General features: G+C 43.9%; 2 protein-coding genes across 2 annotated transcripts in view; both read left to right on the top strand.

Moving 5' to 3' along the window:
- LOC311146952 (protocadherin-8-like) overlaps window positions 1-142 on the top strand; it is a gene marked incomplete at both ends in the record, with an annotated part of 3,225 nt that extends 3,083 nt beyond the window's left edge. The window contains one exon of the mRNA XM_084183566.1: window positions 3-142. Within this exon, the coding sequence (XP_084039692.1) occupies window positions 3-142 (140 nt within the window). The remainder of the gene's footprint in view (window positions 1-2) is intronic.
- Window positions 143-2,122: 1,980 nt separating this feature from the next.
- Window positions 2,123-9,747, top strand: LOC311147023 (leukocyte cell-derived chemotaxin 1-like; the record flags this gene model as incomplete). Its single annotated transcript, XM_084183631.1, has 7 exons — window positions 2,123-2,194; window positions 2,455-2,595; window positions 3,259-3,399; window positions 3,518-3,631; window positions 7,759-7,912; window positions 8,693-8,793; window positions 9,523-9,747. 7 exons carry the CDS (start codon window positions 2,123-2,125, stop codon window positions 9,745-9,747), a joined length of 948 nt encoding a protein of 315 aa, XP_084039757.1.
- Window positions 9,748-11,326: the final 1,579 nt, after the last annotated feature.

Here is an 11,326-nt window from a genome sequence, read left to right as displayed (position 1 = left end):
TGTGTATGAGAAGGTTCTGCATAGAGAATATGACTATGTCCTGGTCACTCCTCCCAGACCCATGACAGTTCAGGAGATTAGTGAAATCACTATCCCAGTCTACGGTCCGACCACGACACGGTGTCCCAGCAATGAAGTCTAAAGAAGAACTTAATTAACAGTGTTCAAAAAAGGTGTTTAATTTAATTTATAAAACCATGACAATGAGAATGACATGTTGCTTACAAATGTATGAGATTATTTGTCATGTAAATGAGTTTATATATCTTAAAGAATATTTGTGTATTTTGCATTTTTAAGTGTTTCAATGTAAAAGTCACATTTGGAGTCTATATCCAATCACTTTTAAGACTTTGTTGGACATATACTGTGTAATTTATGCAAGGATTTGTACATAAAGAGAGTTATTTTTTATAAAAAGCATAATTAAACACCGAAGATGTGTGCATATGAATTGTAATTATACTGATTCTAAGGCATGCCTACTATTTAAATGGCCCAGAAACCACGGTTTGAGGCCGGAGACCCAATGTATCAAGTTGATAACTATGTATGAATTTATTTAAATGCAATAATGTAATAATTGTTTAGATTTTTTATCACCATATTCTAAAGAAAATAAATGTTGAAATACCGTTTTGAAATCTTAATCTTGTCCCTGACTTATTTCTGTTCACTCACTCCTACATTCACCTATTTAAGACATGCTACTCTTAGTCCTGGAGGAATAAGGGAGCAATAGAAAGTGCTTCTATGTTATTAAACAGTGGCATATCCTTAATCAAGGCACTTTGCCCCTTTGACAATGAAATAATAGCCGTTTAGGAGTGAAGGATGACATTGCATCTACAACTGAACATAAAAATGAACCTCCTTGTCTCGTCTACATTTGATTGATGATTTAGTTTGACTATTGGCAACAAAATAATCTTGCCCTCTAGCCATGCTCGCTAGAGGCAGCAGTCGGAGCCAATCAAACTCATCAATAAGATTAACATACTCATCCGTGTATATTCTAATCTGCAGGGATTTCTGTCTGCCTAAAGGGTATAATACAGTCTGTAGACCGACCTCCTCAAGGGATAGAATCATAATCAGTTGCGCACACCACTCAATTAAAACGCATGGTGCCAAATGCGCGCCTATGCGTAAAAGCACGCCTGGTACATTTGGATAGAGAACTGTTTACGCAGCGATTGACTATCGCCTTTAACCACACGATGTAATTAATGTGTTTGGTAATAAAACATGTAATAATGACTCAATCAGCACACATACAGCTGGGTACTCGATACCCCGCGTCTCCATTGAGATAAGCATTTTGGATGGGGATTTGTTCCCATGGGTCTTCACTGAGTGGCCCATACTGTATCGTCAGCTCGATATAGGATGCCACATTCCACAGGATCCACCTCTGACCTTAGGCCCGTTAGAACTGAGAGAGAGAGAGAGAGACTATAGTAAGAGCAGCTCAATCCCCTCTGACTGAGAACATTGTATGTTCAAGGGGGATTTAAGGAAAGGCTTCCCTTCTGCCTCTGCATCAGCTGTGCGCGTTCACATTTGTGTTCCACCTACTGAACAATGCGCGTTCCCGTTCGAATAGGACTCCCAAAGAAATGTTGGAGAAATACATTAATATAAACAAGACTTTCCCATTGCGCATCATATATGCCTGTCAAATGTAAACACACACAATTCGACAAAGGCTTTCTTAGGTTGTGTAGGCCTACGCTGTCTGGACGTGTTTCGCACAGAAGGTAGCGCACTTGCCCTGTTGTTGGTTCAAGATCCGAACAGCCTGTTCTCTCTCAGTCTTCCAAAGCCATAACATCGTCCTACTCTGCATTCCTTGATGAACTCCTGAGGCAGGGCGCCAAGCCAGCAGGTAATATAACAATCATCGCGCATGAATAGGCAGTTTGGTTAGTCCTGCCCTGTCCGAGAGAGAGAGAGAGAGAGAGAGAGAGAGAGAGAGAGAGAGAGAGAGAGAAGATTTAGAGAGAGAGAGAGAGAGAGAGAGAGAGAGAGAGAGAGAGAGAAGATTTAGAGAGAGAGAAGATTTAGAGAGAGAGAAGATTAGTGGACACCTTTGCTCAGGCTCTCAGACCCATTCGCAGCCATGGCCGGGAGTTCAGAAAAAGTTCCCATCGCCTTAGCGGGACCCGAGGACCTGCAACAGTTTATGCCACCGGTAAGTAGCCTAACATATATCGATGCTTTAGTTTCTAAATTATATACGTGTGCCAGATAGCCTAGTCTAGGGTCAGGAACTTTGTGTGGACATTCCACGAAGACACCTGCTAATTCTTATGGAGGTGTTGATGTTGAGTTGGACTTTATGAAGGCAACGCATTATAAATGCTTTATAAACACTTTTTACAAACAAACAAACAAACAAAATTGAACCCGTATAGGTGGCATTCATGTAAATGATTGATGTGTTCATCTCAGGCATACACTGCCGTGGCGGTTAAACCGGCGGCCACCGGCCGCCTGCTGAAGACCGGGATTGTGGTCTTGATCGCCGGGGCAATTCTGCTGCTGTTCGGGGCAATCGGAGCTTTTTACTTCTGGAATAATAACGACAAACATGTAAGAGTTTTAACATACGTTTAAACATCAGTCCTTCTGTATCAATGGACTATAGCGAATTCAAGAGTCATTGGGCCTTCAACCAGCGACTCTTGTCGCTCAAGGGTAGGCCTAATAAACGATGTTAAAAGCTGATAAATCATATCACTATGTTAAGCTATGCCGTTAGGCGCTGGAGTGCTTGGTAGAAGTCAGGAGAGTATAGTGAATGGAAGCCTTGTGTTTCTGAGACTGAGGGGTGGGCTCATAGGGTCCTGCTGATGTCCCAGGAACGAGAGGTGTAATCGAGGTAAGCCTAGGCTACTGTCGAATAATACAAAAAGAATGTATATGATTTTAATAAATTTGGTAGCTATAGGCCTGCATGAGTTTAAATGCATTGCCTGAGCGAGAATAGGTAAATATATATATATTATTTTTTTCGCTGATTCTATGATGGAGATGGGGGAGGGGGGTGTAAACAAAGCCCACCCATTATGAAGAAAAAAAAACACTCCTGCCCCTGAGCCATATAGAGAATCTACCCCCCCCCCCCCCCCCCCTCACCCTCTCTCGCTCACACGCACGCACACACACGCACGCACGCACACACCACACTCCTTCTTACAGGTGTGACAACATTGTCTGCGTGTTTTACCGTGTGTGTGTGTGTGTGTGTGGCAGGTCTACAACGTCCACTACAGTATGAGTATTAACGGTAAGGTGGAGGAGGGCTCTATGGAGATTGATGCTACAAACAACATGGAGAGGTTCCGCACCGGGAGCGGAAATGACGAGGCAGTAGAGGTCCACGACTTCCAGATTGTACGTTTGAAACAACAACAACAAAAATAATTAAAATTCCAATGGTACCTTGAAGACAAAAGTAATTTTGTAACATGTTAGATGCACATTATTCATTAAAATTCTCTCTTCACTCCAGGGTATAACTGGTATCCGTTTTGCTGGAGGAGAGAAGTGTTATATTAAGACTCAGGTCAAAGCTCTTCTGCCTGACGTGGAAACACTCAACAAAGACTCACTTCTGTTCGACCTGGTAGGAATATATATATATATATATATATATATATATATATATATATATATATATATATATATATATATATATATATATATATATATATCTCAAAGTATTTCTGGGTTACCTATGACCATGACACACACCTATCTACTGTCAGACACGGTTAACATTGGTTGTGTGTTGTGGGGGGTTGGGGTAGATATAGGGACTGAGCTAATTTAAGCGATTTCAGGAGAGATGTAAGATGAACTGAGTGGTTTATTGGCTGGGTTGGCTGTGTGTTTGTGTGTGTCTGTGATTAGTTGACCTGGATGTTCCATTTAGCCCGAGGGTAAGGTAAAGGAAGAGATTGTAGCAGATTGGCATCCAGACCCAAACATGAGCTCTCTCTCGCTCTGATCTGGAGGATCTCTTCTGCCACAAACTATCCCCAAACAAGACCTGTGATCTGGGCTCACCTGACACATAACTCCTCCAGCCCCCAAGTAATGTGTGATAACCCTGACTGTCATGTTGTCCATTTCTCTCAAAGTGAAGTCAGTTTAGAAGTATTTCATGTGAACTATCTATTCATTTACCTCTATACTGGCATTTTTTTTCTTAATGTAGCAACTGAAGGGGAACAACTAGTGTCAGGATGGGGTGCCACTAGTCTCCCCCCCCGGTGGACTGTGAGCCGAGGGGACACCCTCTTCTCTTGGTGTGAACACACACACACACACACACATACACACACACACACACACACACACACACACACACACACATATACACTGGCACGTGCTGCTCAGAGAGAGGGATTGCTTTCACTCGTGAATCATGTTTTCACACTCGCTGTCTGGCCAAACTGGAATGAGGCGGGTTGGATCGACACACTGATCTTAACAACATCTGAACAAGCCTGTCAAGCTGTCACAGTGCTGCAAGATGTGTGTGTTTCTGTGCATGTGTTTGTGAGTGTGTGTAAGCTGTCCCAGTGCCGAAATGAGGCTGTCTGATTATTTAAATCAATTAGCGTTGTGTATGCTCCATGCACACATCATTAAACATCACGCAGGCCATCGTATGCCATCGCAGGCCATCACGCGCATGCACACACACACGCCTCTCTGCATCGTCAACGGCAGTTTATTTATTCCACTGTGTGTGCTAGACAGTGTGTGTTTATGTGTATGTTGGGCTCAGATAGTGAGATGTGGTTATAATAGTAGCTGAAAGCTGGTCATCCAACAAGATCTCACAGTCTCACTTCAGTATTCAACTTTTGTCCAGGGGGGCCATAAACGTCTATGGGTGAAGTGAAAGTACACTACATGACCAAAAGTATGTGGACACCTGCTTGTCGAACATCTCATTCCAAAATCATGGTCATTAATGTGGAGTTGGTCCCCCCTTTGCTGCTATAACAGCCTCCAATCTTCTGGGAAGGCTTTCCACTAGATGTTGGAACATTGCTGCGGGGACTTGCTTCCATTCAGCCACAAGATAATTAGTGGGGTCGAGCACTGATGTTGGGTGATTAGGCCTGGTTCACAGTCGGCATTCCCATTCATCCAAAAAAGTGTTAGATGGGGTTGAGGTCAGAGCTCTGTGCAGGCCAGTCAAGTTCTTCCACACCGATCTCGACAAACCATTTCTGTATGGACCTCGTTTTGTGCACGGGGGCATTGTCATGCTGAAACAGGAAAGGGCCTTCCCCAAACTGTTGCCACAAAGTTGGAAGTTCAGAATCGTCTAGAATGTCATTGTATGCTGTAGCATTAAGGTTTCCCTTCACAGGAACTAAGGGGCCTGGCCCGAACCATGAAAAACAGCCCCAGACCATTATTCCTCCTCCACCTAACTTTACAGTTGGCACTATGCAGTCGGGCGTTCTCCTGGCATCCGCCAAACCCAGATGAAGCGTGATTCATCACTTCAGAGAACGCGTTTCCACTGCTCCAGAGTCCAATGACGGCGAGCTTTACACCTCTACAGCCGACGCTTGGCATTGCGCATGGTGATCTTAGGCTTGTGTGCGGCTGCTCGGCCATGGAAACCCATTTCATGAAGCTCCCGATGAACAGTTCTTGTGCTGACGTTGCTTCCAGAGGCAGTTTGGAACTCGGTAGTGAGTTTTGCAACCAAGGTCAGACAATTTTTACGTGCTACGCGCTTCAGCACTCTGCGGTCCCTTTCTGTGAGCTCGTGTGGCCTACCACTTTGCGGTTGAGCAGTTGTTGTTCCTAGACGTTTCCACTTCACAATAACAACACTTACAGTTGACCGGGGCAGCTCTAGCAGGGCAGAAATTTGGTGAACTGACTTGTTGGAATGGTGGCATCCTATGACGGTGCCACGTTGAAAGTCACTGAGCTCTTCAGTAAGGCCATTCTACTGCCAATGTTTGTCTATGGAGATTGCATGGTTGTGTGATCGATATTATACACCTGTTAGTAACGGGTGTGGCTGAAATAGCCAAATCCACAAATTTGAAGGGGTGTCCACATACTTTTGTATTTATAGTGTAAATAAAGGTTAAGGTTGGTAAAATAGAAAAAACTTGACAGTTAAGCATAAAAAACTTGACAATAATTCCAACTGGTTAAGGTAAGGGTTAAGGTTTGTAATAGGGTGAAAACAGAAACAACTAAAATGATTGCCTAGCACTAGTATTGAACCCGCGATCCTCAGAGCCAAAGTGTGCAGTTTAAGGCCTTCCTCTATCGCCATCCACAACACCCTAGCAAGCCGCTAGATGGTAATATGTGCTCACGTTGCCCCTAGTGGACGGTATTGAAAGCATCACCCAACGTCCTCGGGATATTTTTTACAGATATTTAGCAGATGCTTTTATCCAGAGCGACTTACAGTTAGTGAGTGCATACATTTTCATACTGGTCCCCCGTGGGAATCGAACCCACAACCCTGGCGTTGCAAGCGCCATGCTCTACCAACTGAGCTACACGGGACATGGACAAACATTGAATACTGAAGTCTATCTAGTGTGATCTCGCTGGGTCATCTGCTGTAATTTAGTGATGGAAAATATGGGTAAGGTAAACTCTTATCAGTCTCGCAGTGGCAACACACACACACACACACACACACACACACACACACACACACACACACACACACACACACACACACACACACACAGAGAGAATGGGTCAGATAAACTCTTATCAGTCCTGCACTGGAGAACGCTTGCTGTTGCTAATAATTTAAAATGAAAAATAAAAGTGTGTCTGGTAGGTTAGACAGTAACATTCCCCAAACTGTTTAGTAACTAGTAACACAGGTATATTACTCTAGTAATACAATGCCATTATTAGTGCTAGCAGTGTGTGTGCATGCGTGTCTGTTTGATCCACACATCGGAAGAGAGACTTTATAAAATGTAGGCAATCATGCTTTTCCGTCAGCTTGTTGACTTGATGTGAATGATTCCTGACGTTGTTTAAGTGCCTAAACGCTGGAGAGAATTTGAGGGCTTCTCATCGAAAGGAGAGCTACTGTGTCTTCTACTGAATTTACCCTTGGGGATTAATAAAGTATGTCTCTAACCCAGATCCAGTCTATCTGTTTAACATCTAACGAACACTAGGTCAGGAACTGTATATTTACAGAAGGCTTGAGGGATATCACAATGTGCTATGTTCTTTGTTTGGTTTCATTAAGAAAACATGCAAAGGATTAAAACATAAGGATGAACGAGACAGGAAACCACATCAAAACAGACAAGGGGTCAAAAGAGTCTGAAGAATATTGCCTTTATACAGGAAAATAATTACAATGTCTGTCAGACACAGTGTAAGCCCAGGGGCATTCCTTAAGAGCTTGTCTGTCTGTCTGCCAACTTTGTATAGTCGAGAGCTACTTTTTTGTTTATATTGTCACATACACCGGTGCAGTGAAATGTGTTGTTTTAATTAGGCTAGATTCAACCCGTAGTGCTGAAGATCTGCGCGGTTGAAATCTAAACGCAATGTTCCTGCGTTTAGACTGCATTCACGCCACAGTAAACTGCATATGTCGGTTCAATCGCGCTACAGCGCAGACCTTCAGCGCTATGGATTGAATATAGGCCTTATAGGATACACATTTTAATCTTCATCCTGTAATTATCAACCCACCCCCCTCCCTATCTCTCTCTCCAGGAGGATGAGGTGATGCCTGCTAAATTTGAGGAGGACTCTCTGATCTGGGTGGCGGCTGACATGCCCCTCTCTGACCCCACCTTCCTCAGCTCCAAGATCCGCGATTTGTGTGGAGACCTGCCAATCTTCTGGCTCCGCCCTACCTACCCCAATGGTACCCAATCAGCACCTTTATATTTTCACACACAACTCCTTATATGGGAGTAGTAAAGTGTGTATTTGAAGGACAACAATAAGTTGTGAAAGTGACTGGTCATTTCCAAACAATGCACATAGCAACATGATGCACTGGAGATAAGCAAAACAGTAACATTAGTATTAGTATTTTCTTTTTACAACTAGTGTATAAAACATTAAGAACACCTTCCTAATATTGAGTTGCACCCCCCTTTGCCCTCAGAACAGCCTCAATTCGTCGGGGCATGGACTCTACAAGGTGTCGAAAGCGTTCCACAGGGATGCTGGCCCATGTTGACTCCAATGATTCCCACAGTTGTGTCAAGTTGGCTGGATGTCCTTTGGGTGGTGGACCATTCTTGATACACACAGGAAACTGTTGAGTGTGAAAAACACCGCAGCATTGCAGTTCTTGACACAAACCGGTGCGCCTGGCACCTACAACCATACTCTGTTCAAAGGCACTTAAATATTTTGTCTTGCCCATTCACCCTCTGAATGGCACACATACACAATCCCTGTCTCAAAAATCCTTCTTTAACCTGTCTCCTCCCCTTCATCTACACTGATTGAAGTGGATTTAACAAGTGACATCAATAAGGGATCATTGCTTTCACCTGGATTCACCTGGTCAGTCTATGTCATGGAAAGAGCAGGTGTTCTTAATGTTTTGTACACACAGTGTAGGTGTGGTGCTTCCAAGGGTGGCTCCAATAATGCCTAGTTAGCATATTGACTGTCTCTGTACTCTCCCCAGGCGGGCAGAGGAAGGCGGCCCCTCGGCAGCGCCGCCAGGCACCCGGGACAGAGGAGGAAGTAGACCCGGAAGCAGAATTTAACCCTGAGAACCCCTATCATGTGAGTGCCGTCGCCCACTCAATCAACGTGCTGTGTAACTTCAAATTCCAGCAACACAGCTCTAATGTTTGGCCTTCATAGACAGTGTTTGTTGTGTCACCACAGGCCTATTCTAACAACCAGACTACATATCCTCTTAGAGATACAGTATAATGTTATGCTCTCACGCCCATGTCAACAGTTGAGCGTCTGACAACAGGTCAAATGGTTCCTGTCCAGTCTCTCTCCCAGCAAGCACAGCTGTGTGAGCAGGAGCAGATGTTGGGGTCACGGTATCACCCTGAGCGGCCATGCTTGTCACACCAACTGTGTGTGGGTGTGTGTGTGTGCGCCTGTCACTCAGAGCATGTGTGTGTGTGTGTGTGAGATCGCTGTCACCCTGAGTCTGTCTGCGCCTCAGAGACTCCTTTAGAATACCAAACTAAAGTTCCATTGAGCCTCTCAGACAGAGTGTGAATAGCTCCACTATGAATCTCCCCACGCCCTGTTCCCCCTCCATGTATAGGCCTTTAGACTCTCCCTAATCCCAACTGCTCCTCCTCCAGACATCCCCAGACATAGAACCAGACTCAGTGTTTGCGTTTGAGATAAATCATTGAATAAGAAATATATGTCTTAGTTCTTCAGAGATGCATTTCTACATAGGCATTTCTACTTTAAGCTTGTTTTACAAATGATGCTATTACCAGTATTTAACCTGACCTCTCCCCATTCTCAATCAACATGTAGCGTGGTCTGGAGGGCGATGAGGGCACCATGACCTTTGACCCCATGCTGGACCACCAGGGCGTGTGCTGTACGGAGTGCCGGAGGAGCCACACCCAGTGCCAGAGGATCTGTGAGCCCTTGGGCGGGTTCCACCCCTGGCCCTACCACTACCGCGGGTGCAGGGTGGCCTGCAGAGTCATCATGCCCTGCCGCTGGTGGGTGGGACGCATCCTGGGCATCCTCTAAACACACCCTGTCCAGACCTGGAGTGGTAGAGTCCAGAGAAAAACAGGGGGTGGAGAGAGAGAGAGAGGGAAGAAAAAGAGAGAAGGGGAGAGGGGGTGAGAAGGGGGTAGGGAGGGGAGGGGGGAAGAAAAAGGGGGAGAAGGAGAGATACGTCAACACCAAATTGAGTAAGTAGCTTGGCTAGGTATAGTGCAGTTCATTTTGGATTTGGGCAAGGGAGAAAGAGAGACAAAGATAAGGGGGAGAGAGTGTGAACAATCAAACCATCAATCAAGGATATTCCGTTTTCAAACATAACAGAGATATATGTATGCTGTAACCCATATGTAAGCTACAATACCATATGACACAAGTTGTATATCATTATTCATACCATACTCTTAAGAGTACTCTTGCATACTACATACCCTGTAATGACATCAACTTGTCTGATCTTGTCACCTGCAACCAAACATACCAAAGTAACATTAAAGATTCTATATCAATAGTTATGATCTTATTAGTGACAGTGACTGATATGGCAGATAGTGATTTGTGTAAACTTATTTCAGTTTTTCTTTTGCCTTTTGATGTAAATAAATGTAAGAAATAACAAGTATTCTGTAGGCAGAAGCTAAAGAAGTATATGAGTTAGACTAGACTGTCAGCTGTGTGTGTCTGTAGGTATTCATCATGCTAGTGAGAAATGTTTCTGTCCTCCAGACCGTTGTTAGTCTTTCCCAACTGTTTCTCCAGAAGTAGGACCTACTAACAACATCTACTGTACGCTTTGTCTGGTATTCTCCTTAAAACACAGTTATTTAATGCTAATAGGAAATACACTATTTCAAAGTGCAATTTCAATGAATAAACATTTTAAGTAAACATATAATACATTTTTGCCATTCTTATTGTGTCACTACATCATATTAACACATTAGTTCTGTCCTCAATAGATAAGATAATTCATACTGTACATTGCAAATTAGTCTGTACTGTATAATATGGGTCAACTGCAGAGATCAATGCTACTATACATACAGTATGTATGCAGGCAGACTTACAAACAGACGTACGTACATGCAAACACACTGTGATGTATATGTCAAATACAGTAGTTGATCCATAAGGTAAAAAACTTTGAGCGTAGCAGAGTTTGAGAGGTCTGGAAGGCTTTAATGAGACTAAAGACTCTGCAGCCTTCATGCTCTGAGATCTTACCCACGATGCAAAGTGCTTAGCTCCTTTTGATGTCAGGAGAGCAGCTTCAGGCAGGGGTATGGGAGGGGCCGGCATGTGTGTGTGATGCAGTTAGAGTTCTAACCGAAGCCACAAACTGAGTGTTTGATTGTCACGAGAGATGAAATGATGTGCCATGAATTTAACGCTTAACTCCGTGAGGAAGGGGTGTGTGAGTGAGCATGAATTTAAAACTTAACTAGGTGTGAGGGCTGATGATGCGGATAACAGGCAGGCAGATCCATATTAATGCTCCCGTGCTTCTTTACGCAACGCCCACTCATAGCAGAGAGCAGCGGAGCGTGTGTGTGAGGATGAGGTCTACTCCTTCTCTAATACAGTAGATCAAAACAGTACAGTA

This window comes from Coregonus lavaretus (assembly GCF_964263955.1).
Source record: "Coregonus lavaretus genome assembly, chromosome: 19".
Lineage (NCBI taxonomy): Eukaryota > Metazoa > Chordata > Actinopteri > Salmoniformes > Salmonidae > Coregonus > Coregonus lavaretus.
The sequence above is the reverse complement of the archived record's forward strand: the minus strand, read 5'-3'. Positions and strand labels throughout refer to the sequence as shown.